Source organism: Oncorhynchus clarkii, unplaced genomic scaffold (genome assembly GCF_045791955.1).
Source record: "Oncorhynchus clarkii lewisi isolate Uvic-CL-2024 unplaced genomic scaffold, UVic_Ocla_1.0 unplaced_contig_3517_pilon_pilon, whole genome shotgun sequence".
Lineage (NCBI taxonomy): Eukaryota > Metazoa > Chordata > Actinopteri > Salmoniformes > Salmonidae > Oncorhynchus > Oncorhynchus clarkii.
Window position 1 is genome coordinate 1067 of NW_027259399.1, and position 25313 is coordinate 26379.

The window sequence follows — 25313 nt, forward strand, 5'->3', positions numbered from 1 at the left end:
GGGAGGAATGGAGGGAGGAATGGATGGAGGAATAGATGGAGGAATGTCAGCTGTAGGAGAGGGAAGGTTTGATCAGGAGAGAAAGAGATGAATGGTTTTCTAGTAGACCAGAGAGGGGTGCCCTCCATCTCGTGTTTCAGTTGATCAATCAATCTTGATCTCTGGATGACAATGATTACGTTCCGAACATGTGTTTGTGTTTATGTGTGTGTTTACAGTGGGATAGCAGTCCACCAGGCGAAGAAGAGGAAGCATGCTGACGGTCCTGACAGCACCCTGAACTCTCAGATCCTCACAGGTATCATCAAACAAGAGCCAGGTAGGCAGGCATATCTTTGTCTGTCTCTCTCTCTCTTTCTTTCTCTCTGTCTCTCTCTGACGGTCTTATTTTGTCTCTCTCTCTCTCTCTCTCTCTCTCTCTCTTTCCTTCTCACTTTCCCCCATTACCCCATTCTTATATCCAAACATACTGTCATATGCATGCGCTCGCACATTAATCCAAAAAATACACCTTTGGGTATAAAACAACTGGTCTTCTGAAACATCAGGCCACAGTGGCCTCCCTCCACTTTTCCCTGTTCTGTTGCCTTGGCAACATGTTGGGAATTAAAGAAGAAAGTCACACAGTCTATGAATGCTCATAACAATGTAATTAGTAAGCATAACCATCATGACATCATAACATCATGACATCATGACATCATAACCATTATAGCCATCATAACCAGCATAACATCATAACCATCATAACCATCATAACATCATAACCATTATAACCATCATAACATCATAACCATTATGACATCATAACATCATAACCATTATAACCATTATGACATCATAACATCATAACCATCATAACCATCATGACATCATAACATCATAACCATTATAACATCATAACATCATGACATCATTGACATCATAACCATTATAACATCATGACATCATTGACATCATAACATCATAACCATTATAACCATCATAACCATCATAACATCATAACCATTATAACCATTATAACATCATAACATCATAACCATCATAACCATTATAACATGATAACATCATGACATCATAACCATCATGATATCATGACATCATGACCATCAGAACCATCATAACATCATGACCATCATGACATCATGACATCATAACCATTATAACCATCATAACCATTATAACCATCATGACATCATAACATCATAACCATTATAACATCATAACCATCATAACAGCATAACCATTATAACCATCATAACCATTATAACATGACAACATCATGACATCATAACCATCATGATATCATGACATCATAACCATCATGATATCATGACATCATGACCATCATGACATCATGACATCATGACATCATAAACATCATGACATCATAACCATTATAACCATCATAACCATTATAAACATCATAACAGCATAACCATTATAAACATCATAACATCATAACCATTATAACCATCATAACCAGCATAACCATCATAACATCATAACCATCATAACCATTATAACCATCATAACATCATAACCATTATAACCATTATAACCACCATAACCATTATAACCATCATAACATCATAACCATTATTACCATTATAACCATCATAACCATCATAACATTATAACCATCATGACATCATAACATTATAACCATTATAACATCATAACATCATAACCATTATAACCATTATAACATCATAACCATTATAACCATCATAACCATTATAACAATCATGACATCATGACATCATAACCATCATAACCATCATGACATCATAACATCATAACCATCATACTCATCATAACCATCATGACATCATAACCAACATAACCATCATAACCATAATGACACCATGACCATCAGAACCATCATAACATCATGACATCATGACCATCAGAGACATCATGACATCATAACCATCATAACCATCATGACATCATGACATCATAACCATCATAACCATCATGACATCATGACATCATAACCATCATAACCATCATAACCATCATGACATCATGACATCATGACATCATAACCATCATGACATCATGACCATCATAACCATCATACTCATCATAACCATCATGACATCATAACCAACATAACCATCATAACCATAATGACACCATGACCATCAGAACCATCATAACATCATGACATCATGACCATCAGAGACATCATGACATCATAACCATCATAACCATCATGACATCATGACATCATGACATCATAACCATCATAACCATCATGACACCCATTACAGTATATCGATTGTGTGACTTTCTATTTTTGATATATATACAGTGCCTTGCGAAAGTATTCGGCCCCCTTGAACTTTGCGACCTTTTGCCACATTTCAGGCTTCAAACATAAAGATATAAAACTGTATTTTTTTGTGAAGAATCAACAACAAGTGGAACACAATCATGAAGTGGAACGACATTTATTGGGTATTTCAAACTCTTTTAACAAATCAAAAACTGAAAATTGGCCGTGCAAAATTATTCAGCCCCTTTACTTTCAATGCAGCAAACTCTCTCCAGAAGTTCAGTGAGGATCTCTGAATGATCCAATGTTGACCTAAATGACTAATGATGATAAATACAATCCACCTGTGTGTAATCAAGTCTCCGTATAAATGCACCTGCACTGTGATAGTCTCAGAGGTCCGTTAAAAGCGCAGAGAGCATCATGAAGAACAAGGAACACACCAGGCAGGTCCGAGATACTGTTGTGAAGAAGTTTAAAGCCGGATTTGGATACAAAAATATTTCCCAAGCTTTAAACATCCCAAGGAGCACTGTGCAAGCGATAATATTGAAATGGAAGGAGTATCAGACCACTGCAAATCTACCAAGACCTGGCCGTCCCTCTAAACTTTCAGCTCAAACAAGGAGAAGACTGATCAGAGATGCAGCCAAGAGGCCCATGATCACTCTGGATGAACTGCAGAGATCTACAGCTGAGGTGGGAGACTCTGTCCATAGGACAACAATCAGTCGTATATTGCACAAATCTGGCCTTTATGGAAGAGTGGCAAGAAGAAAGCCATTAAAGATATCCATAAAAAGTGTCGTTTAAAGTTTGCCACAAGCCACCTGGGAGACACACCAAACATGTGGAAGAAGGTGCTCTGGTCAGATGAAACCAAAATTGAACTTTTTGGCAACAATGCAAAACGTTATATTTGGCGTAAAAGCAACACAGCTGAACACACCATCCCCACTGTCAAACATGGTGGTGGCAGCATCATGGTTTGGGCCTGCTTTTCTTCAGCAGGGACAGGGAAGATGGTTAAAATTGATGGGAAGATGGATGGAGCCAAATACAGGACCATTCTGGAAGAAAACCTGATGGAGTCTGCAAAAGACCTGAGACTGGGACGGAGATTTGTCTTCCAACAAGACAATGATCCAAAACATAAAGCAAAATCTACAATGGAATGGTTCAAAAATAAACATATCCAGGTGTTAGAATGGCCAAGTCAAAGTCCAGACCTGAATCCAATCGAGAATCTGTGGAAAGAACTGAAAACTGCTGTTCACAAATGCTCTCCATCCAACCTCACTGAGCTCGAGCTGTTTTGCAAGGAGGAATGGGAAAACATTTCAGTCTCTCGATGTGCAAAACTGATAGAGACATACCCCAAGCGACTTACAGCTGTAATCCCAGCAAAAGGTGGCCCTACAAAGTATTAACTTAAGGGGGCTGAATAATTTTGCACGCCCAATTTTTCAGTTTTTGATTTGTTAAAAAAGTTTGAAATATCCAATAAATGTCGTTCCACTTCATGATTGTGTCCCACTTGTTGTTGATTCTTCACAAAAAAATACAGTTTTATATCTTTATGTTTGAAGCCTGAAATGTGGCAAAAGGTCGCAAAGTTCAAGGGGGCCGAATACTTTCGCAAGGCACTGTATTTTTCTCTCTGTTAGTCAGCACCTACAAACATTGTTGGGTGTACATCAGCTCATGCTATTATTGTGCAGATTAACATGTGATCTTGTGTTTCCCCCTTATGCAGTAGACATTGTTTCTGGCCCAGGTTTGATGGCGGATGCTGATAACTCCTACCTGGACCCTAACTATCAGTGTATAAAATGGCAGCCGCACCAGCAGAACAAGTGGACACCGTTGTATGACGTCAACTGCAAAGAGCTGTAGGTGTCTCTCTGCACGCTTAACTTGACTTCAACCCTTTTGCTCTTTGATTCATTCATAGGCTACCATATGTAAATTAATATGATATCTGTTTGTTTTCATGAGAAAGAAGATATTGACAAGGATATAATTTATAAAGCAGAGAGAGAACGAGAGAGAGAGAGAGAGAGAGAGAGAGAGAGAGAGAGGGAGAGAGAGACACAGAGAGAGACACAGAGAGAGAGAGAGAGAGAGAGAGACACAGAGAGAGAGAGAGAGAGAGAGAGAGAGAGAGACACACAGAGAGAGAGAGAGGTATTCAGGAAGGAGAGGGGAGAACAGAGTGATCCAGAGAAGGAAGGTTTTAAAGATTCCTTGGAGGTGAGTGATGCGGGGGAGTGAGTAAGAGCAGGGTTTCGGTTATGAAAGAGAGGAGGGGAGGAGACGGAGGCAGATAACAAGGGAAGTGGAGGGGATGGATGAGGGTGAAGAAAGAGAGGGGGGAGGATAAATGTACTAACACCTACTTGTGGACATTGCTATGCTGAACTGGGAATTCTGAGATTGAGGGATAAGCGGTGGGTGGTATGCAGTGCATACCATTAGGTATGGCTCATCTTAGCTGGTTCACTCACGTTTAAAACATCAATCTTGATGAAATATATGGAGTATATCATGATTTGGAATACTCTTTGTCCTCGTAAGTGGAGACTGTAAGGTCTTCAACATGACTCATAAACCGTAGTGGAGACTGTAAGGACTTCAACATGACTCATGAACCATAGTGGAGACTAAGGTCTTCAACATGACTCATGAACCATAGTGGAGACTGTAAGGTCTTCAACATGACTCATGAACCATAGTGGAGACTGTAAGGTCTTCAACATGACTCATGACTCATGAACCATAGTGGAGACTGTAAGGTCTTCAACATGACTCATAAACCATAGTGGAGACTGTAAGGACTTCAACATGACTCATGAACCATAGTGGAGACTGTAAGGTCTTCAACATGACTCATGAACCATAGTGGAGACTGTAAGGTCTTCAACATGACTCATGAACCATAGTGGAGACTGTAAGGTCTTCAACATGACTCATGACTCATGAACCATAGTGGAGACTGTAAGGTCTTCAACATGACTCATAAACCATAGTGGAGACTGTAAGGTCTTCAACATGACTCATAAACCATAGTGGAGACTGTAAGGACTTCAACATGACTCATAAACCATAGTGGAGACTGTAAGGTCTTCAACAATGCCAAGAGTGTGCAAAGCTGTCATCAACGCAAAGGGTGGCTATTTGAAGAATCTCAAATATTAAATATATTTTGATTTGTTTAACACTTTTTTGGTTACTACATGATTCCATATGTGTTATTTCATAGTTTTGATGTCTTCACTATTATTCTACAATGTAGAAAATAGTAAAAATAAAGAAAAACCCTTGAATGCGAAGGTGTTCTAAAACTTTTGAGCGGTATTGTATATGAACCTATTGATGAACCTATTGATTAATCTATTGATGAACCTATTGATGAACCTATTGATGAACCTATTGATGAACCTATTGATGAATCTATTGATGAATCTATTGATGAATCTATTGACGAACCTATTGACGAATCTATTGATGAACCTATTGATGAATCTATTGATGAACCTATTGATGAACCTATTGACGAATCTATTGACAAATCTATTGATGAACCTATTGACGAATCTATTGATGAACCTATTGATGAACCTATTGATGAACCTATTGATGAATCTATTGATGAATCTATTGACGAATCTATTGATGAATCTATTGACGAACCTATTGACGAATCTATTGATGAACCTATTGATGAATCTATTGATGAACCTATTGACAAATCTATTGATGAACCTATTGACGAATCTATTGATGAACCTATTGATGAACCTATTGACGAATCTATTGACAAATCTATTGATGAACCTATTGACGAATCTATTGATGAACCTATTGATGAACCTATTGATGAACCTATTGATGAATCTATTGATGAATCTATTGACGAATCTATTGATGAACCTATTGACGAATCTATTGATGAACCTATTGACAAATATGTTGATGAATCTATTGATGAACCTATTGACAAATCTATTGATGAACCTATTGACGAATCTATTGATGAACCTATTGACAAATCTATTGATGAACCTATTGACGAATCTATTGATGAACCTATTGATGAACCTATTGACGAATCTATTGACAAATCTATTGATGAACCTATTGACGAATCTATTGATGAACCTATTGATGAACCTATTGATGAATCTATTGATGAATCTATTGACGAATCTATTGATGAACCTATTGACGAATCTATTGATGAACCTATTGACAAATATGTTGATGAATCTATTGATGAACCTATTGACGAATCTATTGATGAACCTATTGACGAATCTATTGATGAACCTATTGATGAACATATTGACGAATTTATTGATGAACCTATTGACGAATCTATTGATGAACCTATTGACGAATCTATTGATGAACCTATTGATGAACCTATTGACGAATCTATTGATGAACCTATTGATGAACATATTGACGAATTTATTGATGAACATATTGACGAATCTATTGATGAACCTATTGATGAATCTATTGATGAACCTATTGACGAATCTATTGATGAACCTATTGACAAATATGTTGATGAATCTATTGATGAACCTATTGATGAACCTATTGATGAACATATTGACGAATTTATTGATGAACATATTGACGAATCTATTGATGAACCTATTGATGAATCTATTGATGAACATATTGACGAATCTATTGATGAACATATTGATGAATCTATTGATGAATCTATTGACGAATCTATTGATGAACCTATTGATGAACCTATTGATGAACCTATTGACGAATCTATTGATGAACCTATTGATGAACCTATTGACGAATCTATTGATGAACCTATTGATGAACATATTGACGAATTTATTGATGAACCTATTGACGAATCTATTGATGAACCTATTGACGAATCTATTGATGAACCTATTGATGAACCTATTGACGAATCTATTGATGAACCTATTGATGAACATATTGACGAATTTATTGATGAACATATTGACGAATCTATTGATGAACCTATTGATGAACCTATTGATGAACATATTGACGAATTTATTGATGAACCTATTGACGAATCTATTGATGAACCTATTGATGAACCTATTGATGAACCTATTGACGAATCTATTGACGAACCTATTGATGAACCTATTGATGAACATATTGACGAATCTATTGATGAACCTATTGATGAACCTATTGACGAATCTATTGATGAACCTATTGATGAACATATTGACGAATTTATTGATGAACCTATTGACGAATCTATTGATGAACCTATTGACGAATCTATTGATGAACCTATTGATGAACCTATTGACGAATCTATTGATGAACCTATTGATGAACATATTGACGAATTTATTGATGAACATATTGACGAATCTATTGATGAACCTATTGATGAACCTATTGATGAACATATTGACAAATTTATTGATGAACCTATTGACGAATCTATTGATGAACCTATTGATGAACCTATTGATGAACATATTGACGAATTTATTGATGAACATATTCAAATCAAATCCAATTGTATTAGTCGTGTACACAGTTTAGCAGGTGTTATGGCGTGTGTATTGAAATGCTTATGTTCCTATCAATCAATGCAGTAAATGTCAACAAGAACACAATCATAAAATGTTTTATGATCTAACATTTAGCACAGCAGCAGATATATAAATAGTATGTAAACATTATTAAAGTGACCTGTGTTCAATTTCTATGTACAGTGCCTTGCGAAAGTATTCGGCCCCCTTGAACTTTGCGACCTTTTGCCACATTTCAGGCTTCAAACATAAAGATATAAAACTGTATTTTTTTGTGAAGAATCAACAACAAGTGGGACACAATCATGAAGTGGAACGACATTTATTGGATATTTCAAACTTTTTTAACAAATCAAAAACGGAAAAATTGGGCGTGCAAAATTATTCAGCCCCTTTACTTTCAGTGCAGCAAACTCTCTCCAGAAGTTCAGTGAGGATCTCTGAATGATCCAATGTTGACCTAAATGACTAATGATGATAAATACAATCCACCTGTGTGTAATCAAGTCTCCGTATAAATGCACCTGCACTGTGATAGTCTCAGAGGTCCGTTAAAAGCGCAGAGAGCATCATGAAGAACAAGGAACACACCAGGCAGGTCCGAGATACTTTTGTGAAGAAGTTTAAAGCCGGATTTGGATACAAAAATATTTCCCAAGCTTTAAACATCCCAAGGAGCACTGTGCAAGCGATAATATTGAAATGGAAGGAGTATCAGACCACTGCAAATCTACCAAGACCTGGCCGTCCCTCTAAACTTTCAGCTCATACAAGGAGAAGACTGATCAGAGATGCAACCAAGAGGCCCATGATCACTCTGGATGAACTGCAGAGATCTACAGCTGAGGTGGGAGACTCTGTCCATAGGACAACAATCAGTTGTATATTGCACAAATCTGGCCTTTATGGAAGAGTGGCAAGAAGAAAGCCATTTCTTAAAGATATCCATAAAAAGTGTTGTTTAAAGTTTGCCACAAGCCACCTGGGAGACACACCAAACATGTGGAAGAAGGTGCTCTGGTCAGATGAAACCAAAATTGAACTTTTTGGTAACAATGCAAAACGTTATGTTTGGCGTAAAAGCAACACAGCTGAACACACCATCCCCACTGTCAAACATGGTGGTGGCAGCATCATGGTTTGGGCCTGCTTTTCTTCAACAGGGACAGGGAAGATGGTTAAAATTGATGGGAAGATGGATGGAGCCAAATACAGGACCATTCTGGAAGAAAACCTGATGGAGTCTGCAAAAGACCTGAGACTGGGACGGAGATTTGTCTTCCAACAAGACAATGATCCAAAACATAAAGCAACATCTACAATGGAATGGTTCAAAAATAAACATATCCAGGTGTTAGAATGGCCAAGTCAAAGTCCAGACCTGAATCCAATCGAGAATCTGTGGAAAGAACTGAAAACTGCTGTTCACAAATGCTCTCCATCCAACCTCACTGAGCTCGAGCTGTTTTGCAAGGAGGAATGGGAAAAAATTGCAGTCTCTCGATGTGCAAAACTGATAGAGACATACCCCAAGCGACTTACAGCTGTAATCGCAGCAAAAGGTGGCGCTACAAAGTATTAACTTAAGGGGGCTGAATAATTTTGCACGCCCAATTTTTCAGTTTTTGATTTGTTAAAAAAGTTTGAAATATCCAATAAATGTCGTTCCACTTCATGATTGTGTCCCACTTGTTGTTGATTCTTCACAAAAAAATACAGTTTTATATCTTTATGTTTGAAGCCTGAAATGTGGCAAAAGGTCGCAAATTTCAAGGGGGCCGAATACTTTCGCAAGGCACTGTACATAGGGCAGTAGTCCCTAAGGTGCAGGGTAGAGAACTCAGAGGTAGCTGGCTAGTGACAGTGACTGAGGGGGAGAGTACGATACTGGGCAGAGGGCAGGATACTGGGCGGAGGGCAGGGTACTGGGCAGAGGGCAGGATACTGGACAGAGGGCAGGGTACTGGACAGAGGGCAGGGTACCTTGCCTCTAACCAATCAGGAGTATCAAAGCCAATGACACAGTTTCAAAACACCACTTTACCCACGTGTGTTCTGGCTCTTGCTCAACCCATCGCTTTATTGGACCAATCAGAATGGTTCGAATTTGTTTGTGTTCTAGAAATTGTCAGGGAGGTGCTCAGATCCAGGCTCATTGAGTAGAATAATCTAACGTCTGTTGGCCGGAGCAAGGGGTTTGGGTAGCCAGGCAGATGTGAACCAATCCCTTTTACACAGACACTCTTACACTATCTTTTCATCCAAACCTACATATTTAGCTCAAGGAGTGCAAGTACAATGGTAGAGAACATACAGTACGATGAACTTCTATGAAAATATTGACAGACCCATCTCTCCCTCCCTCCCTAGCCCAATGCCCACCTATCGCGTCGACGCTGATAAAGGTTTTAACTTCTCCCTGGCGGATGACGCCTTCGTATGTCAGAAGAAAAATCACTTCCAGGTCACCGTGTACTGCGGCATGCTGGGAGATCCCAAGTACATCAAGACCAGTGATGGCCTCCAGCCTATCGACTGCTTCTACCTCAAACTCAATGGGGTTAAGGTGAGGGGGGAGAGGTGATCCAATTTGTAAATGCCTAATCATCCCCTAGCCTTTACCTTCTAGCTGACGTCCTTCCTGTAGGTGAAAGATAATTGGATAAGTTTTAGACAAAATGGTAATTGGTTCAACTTGCCTTCGGATTAGCAAGTGGGAGTTTTGGCCACCTTTTCCAAACCCTTCAGAGCTACAGGAGGAAGGGGCCAGTGTTTGATTTAATGTAATGCTACTTTCTTTCATGAACTGACCGAACCCTCTCCTGTGTTGTCTCCCAGCTGGAAGCCATGAACCAGTCCATCAACGTGGAGCAGTCCCAGTCAGACCGCAGCAAGAGACCCTTCAAACCTGTACTGTGAGTAGAGACCCTTCATACCAGTACTGTGAGTAGAGACCCTTCATACCAGCACTGTGAGTAGAGAGACCCTTCATACCAGTACTGTGAGTAGAGACCCTTCAAACCAGTACTGTGAGTAGAGACCCTTCAAACCAGTACTGTCAGTAGAGACCCTTCAAACCAGTACTGTGAGTAGAGACCCTTCAAACCTGTACTGTGAGTAGAGAGACCCTTCATACCAGTACTGTGAGTAGAGAGACCCTTCATACCAGTACTGTGAGTAGAGACCCTTCAAACCAGTACTGTGAGTAGAGACCCTTCAAACCAGTACTGTGAGTAGAGACCCTTCAAACCAGTACTGTGAGTAGAGACCCTTCATACCAGTACTGTGAGTAGAGACCCTTCATACCAGTACTGTGAGTAGAGACCCTTCATACCAGTACTGTGAGTAGAGACCCTTCAAACCAGTACTGTGAGTAGAGACCCTTCAAACCAGTACTGTGAGGAGAGACCCTTCATACCAGTACTGTGAGTAGAGACCCTTCAAACCTGTACTGTGAGTAGAGAGACCCTTCATACCAGTACTGTGAGTAGAGACCCTTCAAACCAGTACTGTGAGTAGAGACCCTTCAAACCAGTACTGTGAGTAGAGACCCTTCAAACCAGTACTGTGAGTAGAGACCCTTCATACCAGAACTGTGAGTAGAGACCCTTCATACCAGTACTGTGAGTAGAGACCCTTCAAACCAGTACTGTGAGTAGAGACCCTTCAAACCAGTACTGTGAGTAGAGACCCTTCAAACCAGTACTGTGAGTAGAGACCCTTCATACCAGTACTGTGAGTAGAGACCCTTCAAACCAGTACTGTGAGTAGAGACCCTTCAAACCAGTACTGTGAGTAGAGACCCTTCAAACCAGTACTGTGAGTAGAGACCCTTCAAACCAGTACTGTGAGTAGAGACCCTTCAAACCAGTACTGTGAGTAGAGACCCTTCAAACCAGTACTGTGAGTAGAGACCCTTCAAACCAGTACTGTGATTAGAGAGACCCTTCATACCAGTACTGTGAGTAGAGACCCTTCAAACCAGTACTGTGATTAGAGAGACCCTTCATACCAGTACTGTGAGTAGAGACCCTTCATACCAGTACTGTGAGTAGAGACCCTTCATACCAGTACTGTGATTAGAGAGACCCTTCAAACCAGCACTGTGAGTAGAGACCCTTCAAACCAGTACTGTGAGTAGAGAGACCCTTCATACCAGAGTCTCAGTCTTCTAGCACTGATTTGTCTATTAGTTAGAGAATGATTGTGATCCCTCTGGATAAGAGCATCTGCTAAATTACTCCAATGAAAGTAGGTTCATCACAGAGTGAGGAAAATACTCTATAATTCTCTCAGGGGTTAAAAATACTCTCAGGGGTTAAGACAAGAAGAAAAGATAAATACTGTATATAAAGGGTTAAGACAAGTAGAAAAGGTAAATACTGTATCTAAGGGGTTAAGACAAGTAGAAAAGGTAAATACTGTATATAAAGGGTTAAGACAAGTAGAAAAGGTAAATATTGTATCTAAGGGGTTAAGACAAGTAGAAAAGGTAAATACTGTATATAAAGGGTTAAGACAAGTAGAAAAGGTAAATACTGTATCTAAGGGGTTAAGACAAGTAGAAAAGATAAATACTGTATCTAAGGGGTTAAGACAAGTAGAAAAGGTAAATACTGTATCTAAGGGGTTAAGACAAGTAGAAAAGGTAAATACTGTATCCAAGGGGTTAAGACAAGTAGAAAAGGTAAATACTGTATCTAAGGGGTTAAGACAAGTAGAAAAGATAAATACTGTATCTAAGGGGTTAAGACAAGTAGAAAAGGTAAATACTGTATCTAAGGGGTTAAGACAAGAAGAAAAGGTAAATACTGTATATAAAGGGTTAAGACAAGTAGAAAAGGTAAATACTGTATCTAAGGGGTTAAGACAAGTAGAAAAGGTAAATACTGTATCTAAGGGGTTAAGACAAGTAGAAAAGGTAAATACTGTATCTAAGGGGTTAAGACAAGTAGAAAAGGTAAATACTGTATATAAAGGGTTAAGACAAGAAGAAAAGGTAAATACTGTATCTAAGGTGTTAAGACAAGTAGAAAAGATAAATACTGTATCTAAGGGGTTATTAAGACAAGTAGAAAAGGTAAATACTGTATCTAAGGGGTTAAGACAAGTATATAAAGGGTTAAGACAAGTAGAAAAGGTAAATACTGTATATAAAGGGTTAAGACAAGTAGAAAAGGTAAATACTGTATCTAAGGGGTTAAGACAAGTAGAAAAGGTAAATACTGTATATAAAATGTTAAGACAAGTAGAAAAGGTAAATACTGTATCTAAGGGGTTAAGACAAGTAGAAAAGGTAAATACTGTATATAAAGGGTTAAGACAAGAAGAAAAGGTAAATACTGTATCTAAGGGGTTAAGACAAGTAGAAAATGTAAATACTGTATCTAAGGGGTTAAGACAAGTAGAAAAGGTAAATACTGTATCTAAGGGGTTAAGACAAGTAGAAAAGGTAAATACTGTATCTAAGGGGTTAAGACAAGTAGAAAAGGTAAATACTGTATCTAAGGGGTTAAGACAAGTAGAAAAGGTAAATACTGTATCTAAGGGGTTAAGACAAGTAGAAAAGGTAAATACTGTATCTAAGGGGTTAAGACAAGTAGAAAAGGTAAATACTGTATCTAAGGGGTTAAGACAAGTAGAAAAGGTAAATACTGTATCTAAGGGGTTAAGACAAGTATATAAAGGGTTAAGACAAGTAGAAAAGGTAAATACTGTATATAAAGGGTTAAGACAAGTAGAAAAGGTAAATACTGTATATAAAGGGTTAAGACAAGTAGAAAAGGTAAATACTGTATCTAAGGGGTTAAGACAAGTAGAAAAGGTAAATACTGTATATAAAGGGTTAAGACAAGTAGAAAAGGTAAATACTGTATCTAAGGGGTTAAGACAAGTAGAAAAGGTAAATACTGTATCTAAGGGGTTAAGACAAGTAGAAAAGATAAATACTGTATCTAAGGGGTTAAGACAAGAAGAAAAGGTAAATACTGTATCTAAGGGGTTAAGACAAGTAGAAAAGGTAAATACTGTATATAAAGGGTTAAGACAAGAAGAAAAGGTAAATACTGTATCTAAGGGGTTAAGACAAGTAGAAAAGGTAAATACTGTATCTAAGGGGTTAATTAAGACAAGTAGAAAAGGTAAATACTGTATATAAAGGGTTAAGACAAGTAGAAAAGGTAAATACTGTATCTAAGGGGTTAAGACAAGTAGAAAAGGTAAATACTGTATCTAAGGGGTTAAGACTAGTAGAAAAGGTAAATACTGTATCTAAGGGGTTAAGACAAGTAGAAAAGGTAAATACTGTATCTAAGGGGTTAAGACAAGTAGAAAAGGTAAATACTGTATCTAAGGGGTTAAGACAAGTAGAAAAGGTAAATACTGTATCTAAGGGGTTAAGACAAGTAGAAAAGGTAAATACTGTATCTAAGGGGTTAAGACAAGAAGAAAAGGTAAATACTGTATCTAAGGGGTTAAGACAAGTAGAAAAGGTAAATACTGTATCTAAGGGGTTAAGACAAGTAGAAAAGGTAAATACTGTATCTAAGGGGTTAAGACAAGTAGAAAAGATAAATACTGTATCTAAGGGGTTAAGACAAGTAGAAAAGGTAAATACTGTATCTAAGGGGTTAAGACTAGTAGAAAAGGTAAATACTGTATCTAAGGGGTTAAGACAAGTAGAAAAGGTAAATACTGTATCTAAGGGGTTAAGACAAGTAGAAAAGGTAAATACTGTATCTAAGGTGTTAAGACAAGTAGAAAAGGTAAATACTGTATCTAAGGGGTTAAGACAAGTAGAAAAGGTAAATACTGTATCCTAGGGATTAAGACAAGTAGAAAAGGTAAATACTGTATATAAAGGGTTAAGACAAGTAGAAAAGGTAAATACTGTATCTAAGGGGTTAAGACAAGTAGAAAAGGTAAATACTGTATCTAAGGGGTTAAGACTAGTAGAAAAGGTAAATACTGTATCTAAGGGGTTAAGACAAGTAGAAAAGGTAAATACTGTATCTAAGGGGTTAAGACAAGTAGAAAAGGTAAATACTGTATCTAAGGGGTTAAGACAAGTAGAAAAGGTAAATACTGTATCTAAGGGGTTAAGACAAGTAGAAAAGGTAAATACTGTATCTAAGGGGTTAAGACAAGTAGAAAAGGTAAATACTGTATCTAAGGGGTTAAGACAAGTAGAAAAGGTAAATACTGTATACAAAATGTTTAAAGTGTCATGTGTGTGTTTTCAGGGTGACACTGCCCCCGGAGCAGGTTACCAAGGTAACAGTGGGACGACTACACTTCAGTGAGACCACAGCCAATAACATGAGGAAGAAAGGCAAACCCAACCCTGATCAGAGGTACTATAGCATACAGCAATACCAGTGCTCTATCGTCAATATAGTCACAGCTAAAGGGGCAGGTAGCCTAGTGGTTAGAGCGTTGGACTAGTAACTGAAAGGTTGCAAGATTGAATCCCTGAGCTGACAAGGTACAAATCTGTCTTTCTGCCCCTGAACAAGGCAAATATGAATTTGTTCTTAACTGACTTGCCTAGTTAATAAATAAAGATAAAACAATAAAAATAGAATCATGTGATCGAACAATCCTCTTTTTGAATCCCACATTGCCTTCTTTAAAGTGTGTTTACTTGACTTTTTGGCAGTCAAATACATTTCATGGAAATACAAAGACACAAATGTGTGATTAATTGTTTTGAATTGTTTTGCTTCATAGGTACTTCATGTTGGTGGTAGCGTTGCAGGCCCAGGCCCAGACCCAGACCCACAGTCAGAGCTTCACGGTGGCCGCGCAGGTGTCCGAGAGGATCATCGTCAGGGTAACCTCTGTCAGTCTGGCCGTGTCTGTCTGACCGTCCTCTTCTGATCTATCTGAATAACCTCTGTCAGTCTGGCCGTGTCTGCCTGACCGTCCTCTTCTGATCTATCTCAATAACCTCTGTCAGTCTGGCCATGTCTGTCTGACCGTCCTCTTCTAATCTATCTCAATAACCTCTGTCAGTCTGGCGCCGTGTCTGCCTGACCGTCCTCTTCTGATCTACCTCAATAACCTCTGTCAGTCTGACCGTCCTCTTCTGATCTACCTCAATAACCTCTGTCAGTCTGACCGTCCTCTTCTGATCTATCTCAATAACCTCTGTCAGTCTGGCCGTGTCTGTCCTCTTCTGATATACCTCAGTATTTACCTAGCAGGGAAGAAACTGAAATTGTGCTCATGATTCCAAAATGAGAAGTGTAGTTTCCTTACTGAATTTAAATGTAAAGAGACCCAACCCTGATACCCATCTGTCTACATATGTTGTGGTCTACATTCTTTATTCAGTAAATATAATAATAAATCAAGGTTTTTAGATCTATGTTGAGGCTCTTACAAATTCCATGCAGATCAGCTTGTTGGGGAAGCTACTCGGTGTAGTACTAGCACTGCAAACGCAGATCAGCTTGTTGAGGAAGCTACTCGGTGTAGTACTAGCACTGCAAACGCAGATCAGCTTGTTGAGGAAGCTACTCGGTGTAGTACTAGCACTGCAAACGCAGATCAGCTTGTTGAGGAAGCTACTCGGTGTAGTACTAGCACTGCAAACGCAGATCAGCTTGTTGGGGAAGCTACTCGGTGTAGTACTAGCACTGCAAACGCAGATCAGCTTGTTGAGGAAGCTACTCGGTGTAGTACTAGCACTGCAAACGCAGATCAGCTTGTTGAGGAAGCTACTCGGTGTAGTACTAGCACTGCAAACGAAAGAGGAATACAGGACCTGTAGTTACATATGTAACTCAAATCATCTTTCACATCTCCCCTCAACTCTACAATTTCTCCGTCTAAATATCTCTGTTATCTGTCCCTCCCTCTCTGGGTTTCCAGGCGTCTAACCCGGGTCAGTTTGAGAGTGACAGTGAGGTGTTGTGGCAGCGCGGTCAGCTACCTGACTCAGTGTACCACCACGGCCGGGTCGGTATCAACACCGACCGGCCAGACGAGGCCATGGTCATCCACGGTAACCTGAAGGTCATGGGGTCACTGGTGCACCCGTCCGATATACGGGCTAAAGAGAACGTCCACGAGGTGAGGGGGATGTATGTGGTGTGTGTTCTGCATGTGTTTGTGAAGTTATGAAAATGCATGCTCGATCACGATCCAAATATTCCCTGAGAGAATTTTATTTGGGCTGTAGAGTATTACAATAAATCACAACATGTTATATTCTGTCTTCTGTTTATTGTCCTGAAACCATACAGCCATCGAACTATAGCTATATTTTCTGTATGTTCTATATGTTCTGAATGTTCTGTGTGTTCTATACAGTGGGGCAAAAAAGTATTTAGTCAGCCACCAATTGTGCAAGTTCTCCCACTTAAAAAGATGAGAAAGGCCTGTAATTTTCATCATAGGTACACCTTAACTATGACAGACAAAATCCAGAAAATCACATTGTAGGATTTTTTATGAATTTATTTGCAAATTATGGTGGAAAATAAGTATTTGGTCACCTACAAACAAGCAAGATTTCTGGCTCTCACAGACCTGTAACTTATTCTTTAAGAGGCTCCTCTGTCCTCCACTCGTTACCTGTATTAATGGCACCTGTTTGAACTTGTCATCAGTATAAAAGACACCTGTCCACAACCTCAAACAGTCACACTCCAAACTCCACTATGGCCAAGACCAAAGAGCTGTCAAAGGACACCAGAAACAAAATTGTAGACCTGCACCAGGCTGGGAAGACTGAATCTGCAATAGGTAAGCAGCTTGGTTTGAAGAAATCAACTGTGGGAGCAATTATTAGGAAATGGAAGACATACAAGACCACTGATAATCTCCCTCGATCAAAATGATCACAAGAACGGTGAGCAAAAATCCCAGAACCACACGGGGGAACCTAGTGAATGACCTGCAGAGAGCTGGGACCAAAGTAACCATCAAAGCCTACCATCAGTAACACACTACGCCGCCAGGGACTCAAATCCTGCAGTGCCAGACGTGTCCCCCTGCTTAAGCCAGTACATGTCCAGGCCCGTCTGAAGTTTGCTAGAGAGCATTTGGATGATCCAGAAGAAGATTGGGAGAATGTCATATGGTCAGATGAAACCAAAATATAACTTTTTGGTAAAAACTCAACTCGTCGTGTTTGGAGGACAAGGAATGCTTGCATCCAAAGAACACCATACCTACTGTGAAGCATGGGGGAAGCATGGGGGTGGAAACATATGTTCTGTATGTTCTATATGTTCTATATGTTCTGTATGTTCTATATTTTCTATATGTTCTGTATGTCTGTACGTTCTATATGTTCTATATGTTCTGTATGTTCTATACATTCTGTATGTTCTGTATGTAGCTCCACAGTAACATCCATACATTGTCGTCATCCTCTCTCTCTCTCTGTGTGTGTGTGTCGTGTGTGTGTGTGTGTGTGTGTGTCTTGTGTGTGTGTGTATAAATAGGTCAACACTACAGACAACCTGAAGCGGATCAGTCAGATGAGGCTGGTTCATTATCAGTACAAGCCTGAGTTTGCTGCCAGCGTGGGCATAGACACCAGCCCAGAGACTGGTAACCAAGACAACACTTTGTTTTAGGTTTACATGATAGACAACCAACAGAGACTGGTAACCAAGACAACACTTTGTTTTAGATTTACATGATAGACACCAGCCCAGAGACTGGTAACCAAGACAACACTTTGTTTTAGGTTTACATGATAGACACCAGCCCAGAGACTGGTAACCAAGCCAACACTTTATTTTAGGTTTACATGATAGACAACCAACAGAGACTGGTAACCAAGACAACACTTTGTTTTAGATTTACATGATAGACACCAGCCCAGAGACTGGTAACCAAGACAACACTTTGTTTTAGGTTTACATGATAGACACCAGCCCAGAGACTGGTAACCAAGCCAACACTTTATTTTAGGTTTACATGATAGACAACCAACTGGTAACCAAGACAACACTTTATTTTAGGTTTACATGATAGACAACCAACAGCAATCAATAGACAACCAGTAGCAATCAATACACAACCAACAGACAATCAATACACAACCAATAACAATCAATAGACAACCAGTAGCAATCAATAGACAACCAATAGCAATCAATACACAACCAACAGACAATCAATACACAACCAATAACAATCAATAGACAACCAGTAGCAATCAATAGACAACCAACAGCAATCAATAGACAACCAATAGCAATCACAACCAACAGACAATCAATACACAACCGATAACAATCAATAGACAACCAGTAGCAATCAATAGACAACCAGTAGCAATCAATAACAATCAACAGACAACCAATAGCAATCAATAACAATCAATAGGTGGCAGGGTAGCCTAGTGGTTAGAGCATTGGACTAGTAACCGGAAGGTTGCAAGTTCAAACTCCCGAGCTGACAAGGTACAAATCTGTCGTTCTGCCCCTGAACAGGCAGTTAACCCACTGTTCCTAGGCCGTCATTGAAAATAAGAATTTGTTCTTAACTGACTTGCCTAGTTAAATAAAGGTAAAATAAAATAGACAACCAATAACAATCAATACACAACCAATAGCAATCAATACACAACCAATAACAATCAATAGACAACCAATAGCAATCAATACACAACCAATAGACAATGAATAGCAATCAATACACAACCAATAACAATCAATACACAACCAATAGACAATGAATAGCAATCAGTACACAACCAATAGACAACCAATAGACAACCAATACACAACCAATAGACAATGAATAGCACTGGAAATCTATTGCATTCCTATTGTATCTGTGATCTGTTATTTTGTGTATACATCATCCCTGTAGATTGGATTTGTGTTGTGCTGCACCATATTGTCTGTCTATACCTCTATACATCCTGCCTCCCCATATTGTCTGTCTCTATACATCCTGCCTCCCCATATTGTCTGTCTCTATACATCCTGCCTCCCCATATTGTCTTCTGTTGTATTCTATGCTACAATGTCTCCAGGATCTTACAGTAAGGTGTTGTATTATCTAGGAGTGATCGGAGCTTACAATAAGGTGTTGTATTATCTAGGAGTGATAGGAGTTTACAGTAAGGTGTTGTGTTATCCAGGAGTGATAGGACTTTACAGTAAGGTGTTGTGTTATCCAGGAGTGATAGGAGTTTACAGTAAGGTGTTGTATTATCCAGGAGTGATAGGAGTTTACAGTAAGGTGTTATATTATCCAGGAGCGATAGGAGTTTACAGTAAGGTGTTGTATTATCCAGGAGCGATAGGAGTTTACAGTAAGGTGTTGTATTATCCAGGAGTGATAGGAGTTTACAGTAAGGTGTTATATTATCCAGGAGCGATAGGAGTTTACAGTAAGGTGTTGTATTATCCAGGAGTGATAGGAGTTTACAGTAAGGTGTTATATTATCCAGGAGTGATAGGAGTTTACAGTAAGGTGTTGTATTATCCAGGAGTGATAGGAGTTTACAGTAAGGTGTTGTATTATCCAGGAGCGATAGGAGTTTACAGTAAGGTGTTGTATTATCCAGGAGCGATAGGAGTTTACAGTAAGGTGTTGTATTATCCAGGAGCGATAGGAGTTTACAGTAAGGTGTTATATTATCCAGGAGCGATAGGAGTTTACAGTAAGGTGTTGTATTATCCAGGAGCGATAGGAGTTTACAGTAAGGTGTTGTATTATCCAGGAGTGATTGCTCAGGACGTGCAGCAGATTCTGCCTGAAGCCGTGAAAGAGGGAGGAGACGTCATCTGTTCCAATGGAGAGACCATCCCTAAACTTCTGGTGGTCAACAAGGTAGCACACACACACACACACACACAGACACAGACACACACACACACACACACACACAGACACACACACACACACACAGCAACCAGGAATACTGTTTTCTACCTCCTTAGAAACTGGAAATCCTCCATCTGAGATTTCTAAGGAGCCGAGAACTCTGGAAAAGTTTCCTCCGCCCCCCTCTCTCTCTCACTCCCCCTCTCCCTGCATCTTTCTCTCCCCCTCTCCCTGCCTCCCCCTCTTTTCCTCTCTTCATCCCTCCCCCTCCCTCTCTCTCCCCCACTCCCTCGCTCCCTTTGCCCTCCACCCCTCTCTCCCGCCTCCCTCACTCTCTCCCTTTCCCACACCCTCCCTCACTGTCTCCCCCTCCCTATCTCACTCTTTCCCCCCTCCCTCACTCACTCACTCACTTTCCCCCCCTCCCTCCCTCCCCCGTCTCTCCCCTCTCTCTCTCTCTCTGTCTCTCTCTAGGACCGTATCTTCATGGAGAACGTCGGTGCAGTGAAGGAGCTGTGTAAACTGACTGACAACCTGGAGACTCGTATAGATGAGCTGGAGCGCTGGAGCAGGAAGCTGGCCAAACTCCGCCGTCTGGACAGCATGAAGAGTACCGTCAGCGGAGGCACCACCAGGTAGGACACACCTTTACATGTTAAATACATTCTAAGAGGAGCACTTGATTATACCTATTGGTACAATTCCATTGGTAATCAAGTGCTGGTCCAGTATTTTAAATTATTTGACATACCGAATGTATTTGGTGGGTGATTTTTTAAAATTCTTCCTGTCTCTGTCTCCAGCCAATCAGGGAGCCAGTTCAGCAGGACAGGAAGTGGTCACCTGAAGAGGAAGACGGTGAAACCTGGGAATAAGGTAGATGTTTCCCTACACATGAACACCAGTACAGAAGCCCTCCTCTCTCTCCCTCCACCTGGAAAACCAGCATTTAAAATGTCAAACCTGTGTTTCGATGTCCTTACAGAGTGCGACTCCAGAGCAGGGCTGCATCAGTCACAGGTTCATGCAGGGAACCATTCTGGCCCTGGTCGTCGTCATGACCTTCAGTGTCATCTCCATGTCCGTACTCTATGTGTTGACACTGAACCACAGAGGGGACGTCAGTGAGAAAGACGTGTACGTATGACCACCAGATACATCAACCATATCCCCGTAGCCCTGAAACATGACCTGTCGAGTGTCAGGGTGCAGAGGTGAGGACGGAGTCATGCGCAGGACACAGAACTGAGTCAAATAACGGACTTTACTCGGAAAAATGTATCAGCCAATAAATCCACGCAGGGATAACAAACCCTAACACAAAAGACTAACACAAAGCCCGGAACAATCACGCACAACACATAACGGGAACCAGAGGGTTAAATAGGGAAATAATAATAACGTAATGGGATCCAGGTGTGTACAATCAAGACATAACAAATGGAAAACAGAAACGTGGATCGGTGGCAGCTAGAATGCTGGTGACGACGAGCGCAGAACGCCGCCCGAACAAGGAGAGGGAACAACTTCAGCGGAAGTCGTGACATGACCGCATCCAGATACATCAACCATATACCTGTAGCCCTGAAACATGACCACACAGGAGCCATGTCTCAGGGCTGCATGCACACTACATCCTACATCACACACAAACCAGTTTCACTCCTCTCTCCTTTGCGTTTCTCCTGTGTACTCTCTGCCTTCTGTAGCCATGTGAGTAATATTGCTATTCTTTTCCTTATGTCCTATGTAGCTATGTAGCTTCCTGCTTCCTGTATGTCTCTTATGTCCTATGTAGCTTCCTGCTCCCTGTATGTCTCTTATGTCCTCTGTGGCAATGTAGCTATGTAGCTTCCTGCTCCCTGTATGTCTTATGTCCTCTGTAGCTATGTAGCTATGTAGCTTCCTGCTCCCTGTATGTCTCTTATGTCCTCCGTAGCTATGTAGCTTCCTGCTCCCTGTATGTCTCTTATGTCCTCTGTAGCTATGTAGCTTCCTGCTCCCTGTATGTCTCTTATGTCCTCTGTAGCTATGTAGCTTCCTGCTCCCTGTATGTCTCTTATGTCCTCTGTAGCTATGTAGCTTCCTGCTCCCTGTATGTCTCTTATGTCCTCTGTAGCTATGTAGCTTCCTGCTCCCTGTATGTCTCTTATGTCCTCTGTAGCTATGTAGCTTCCTGCTCCCTGTATGTCTCTTATGTCCTCTGTAGCTATGTAGCTTCCTGCTCCCTGTATGTCTCTTATGTCCTCTGTAGCTATGTAGCTTCCTGCTCCCTGTATGTCTCTTATGTCCTCTGTAGCTATGTAGCTTCCTGCTCCCTGTATGTCTCTTATGTCCTCTGTAGCTATGTAGCTTCCTGCTCCCTGTATGTCTCTTATGTCCTCTGTAGCTATGTAGCTTCCTGCTCCCTGTATGTCTCTTATGTCCTCTGTAGCTATGTAGCTTCCTGCTCCCTGTATGTCTCTTATGTCCTCTGTAGCTATGTAGCTTCCTGCTCCCTGTATGTCTCTTATGTCCTCTGTAGCTATGTAGCTTCCTGCTCCCTGTATGTCTCTTATGTCCTCGGTAGCTATGTAGCTTTCTGCTCCCTGTATGTCTCTTGGATGCTCCTCTTCACTGCTACGGTCACTTTCTGTCCACCACTCTGTCCATGGTATGCTCTCCCTCTACCTTTCTTCCTCTACCTTTCTCTCTCTCTTTTATTTTTTCATTCCCTACTCTCTACTCTCATTCCCTACTCTACTCCGTACTTTAAGTTGGTAATTAGGGTGTTTCCCAGGCTGTGTCTCAAGAGGTCATGACTCATTTCTACTGTTGACTTGGTTGCTCAGTCTGGAACATTCCATGAAGTAGGCCTATACTGGCAAATGTATTCTGAAAGTAGGTAGGGTGAAAGGTACAAACCACTTTCAACCCAGCACCAACACTGTACAACCGAATCCACTAGTCTCACATTCAAAACTCTGTATGATTACTTTAGAATGAGAAACACTTTATTGTCCACCCATAGTTGAAATGCGTATTGTGTTTCACCACTTAAAAACAGCCATTAAACACCAGCACGAGCACATAATTCTGGAGACCATTAAATCAACTATACAAAGTACAAAGGTGACATTTCAGCATTCATTACTATTCTATCGCATGTGATTATCGTGCAATATCTATTCCCCTCCCCATCTGATGCCATCTGCTAGGAATTCCATTCTATTCCATTCCATTCTATTCCATTCCCTTCTATTCCATTCCATTCCATTCTATTCCATTCCCTTCCATTCCATTCTCTTCCATTCCATTCCCTTCTATTCCATTCTATTCCATTCCCTTCTATTCCATTCTATTCTATTCTATTCCCTTCCATTCTTTTTTTTTTTACCTTTATTTAACCAGGCAAGTCAGTTAAGAACAAATTCAATTCTCTTCCATTCCATTCCCTTCTATTCCATTCTATTCCATTCCCTTCTATTCCATTCTATTCCATTTCCTTCTATTCCATTCCATTCCCTTCTATTCCATTCTATTCCATTTCCTTCTATTCCATTCCATTCCATTCTATTCCATTCCCTTCCATTCCATTCTATTCTATTCCATTCCATCTCTCTTCTATTCCATTCCATTCTGTTCCCTTCTATTCTATTCCATTCCCTTCTATTCCATTCCCTTCTTATTTTATTCCATTCCCTTCTTTTACATTCCAGTCTATTCCATTCCATTCCCTTCCATTCTATTATATTCCATTCCATCTCTCTTCTATTCCATTCCATTCTGTTCCCTTCTATTCTATTCCATTCCCTTCTATTCCATTCCCTTCTTATTTTATTCCATTCCCTTCTTTTACATTCCAGTCTATTCCATTCCATTCCCTTCCATTCTATTATATTCCATTCCATCTCTCTTCTATTCTATTCCCTTCTATTTTATTCCATTCCCTTCTATTCTATTCCCTTCTATTCCATTCCATTCTATTATATTCCCTTCTATTCTATTCCATTCCATCTCCCTTCTCCTCTCACAGTATGTTTTCATACCCCTCTGGTCCAGGTCTGCAGAGGGATCATCTAGGATGGCCTCTGCTCCTCGATCCACCTCCTCCACGCGTCAAGGTCAGAGACACACAGACATATACATCCCTCTTCGGATTGCTAGATGGGCAGTATTTAGTGGTAGAAAGGACTAGCTATCTCTGAGGCTTATTTACAATTGTTAGTTATTGGACTGACTAAAGATGGGCACCATTTATTTGTAACAGACTTTATGATCTAAACACGATGTATAGAGTATTGTTTTAGGATTCTCATAAAGACATTAGAAACCAAACTGATCCTACAGGACATCATCATAAATCATACGTTATGAACCTATCTATTCTAGATACAGTCCCACCCTCTCCTTCACTGGCCAATCCTGCAGCTTGCTGTCCACCTACAACTGGCACAAACAACCAATCAGCAACTACTCTGTCGCCAAGCAACAACCAGTCAACACTGGGTAAGAAAACATTGACCCACCTGTCTTACCATACCAGATGAAATACTTCACCATATCTTCACTTCATAACACATTCATAACCATTCATTCATTACCATACCAGATTAAATACTTCACCATATCTTCACTTCATAACACATTCATAACCTATGGATAATCAGTGAGTAAGCATTTCATAA

General features: G+C 40.0%; 1 protein-coding gene across 1 annotated transcript in view; it reads left to right on the forward strand.

Annotated features, from left to right (window-relative positions):
- Positions 1 to 218: 218 nt before the first annotated feature.
- The window catches only part of LOC139400126 (myelin regulatory factor-like), a gene marked incomplete at its 5' end in the record, with an annotated part of 28727 nt that continues 3632 nt past the window's right edge, over positions 219 to 25313 (forward strand). The window contains 14 exons of the mRNA XM_071145153.1: positions 219 to 319; positions 4041 to 4176; positions 10219 to 10414; positions 10687 to 10763; positions 15090 to 15200; positions 15577 to 15679; positions 16723 to 16923; positions 18303 to 18411; positions 20543 to 20652; positions 21121 to 21281; positions 21450 to 21522; positions 21632 to 21783; positions 24688 to 24749; positions 25018 to 25134. Of these exons, the coding sequence (XP_071001254.1) occupies positions 219 to 319; positions 4041 to 4176; positions 10219 to 10414; positions 10687 to 10763; positions 15090 to 15200; positions 15577 to 15679; positions 16723 to 16923; positions 18303 to 18411; positions 20543 to 20652; positions 21121 to 21281; positions 21450 to 21522; positions 21632 to 21783; positions 24688 to 24749; positions 25018 to 25134 (1709 nt within the window). The remainder of the gene's footprint in view (positions 320 to 4040; positions 4177 to 10218; positions 10415 to 10686; positions 10764 to 15089; positions 15201 to 15576; positions 15680 to 16722; positions 16924 to 18302; positions 18412 to 20542; positions 20653 to 21120; positions 21282 to 21449; positions 21523 to 21631; positions 21784 to 24687; positions 24750 to 25017; positions 25135 to 25313) is intronic.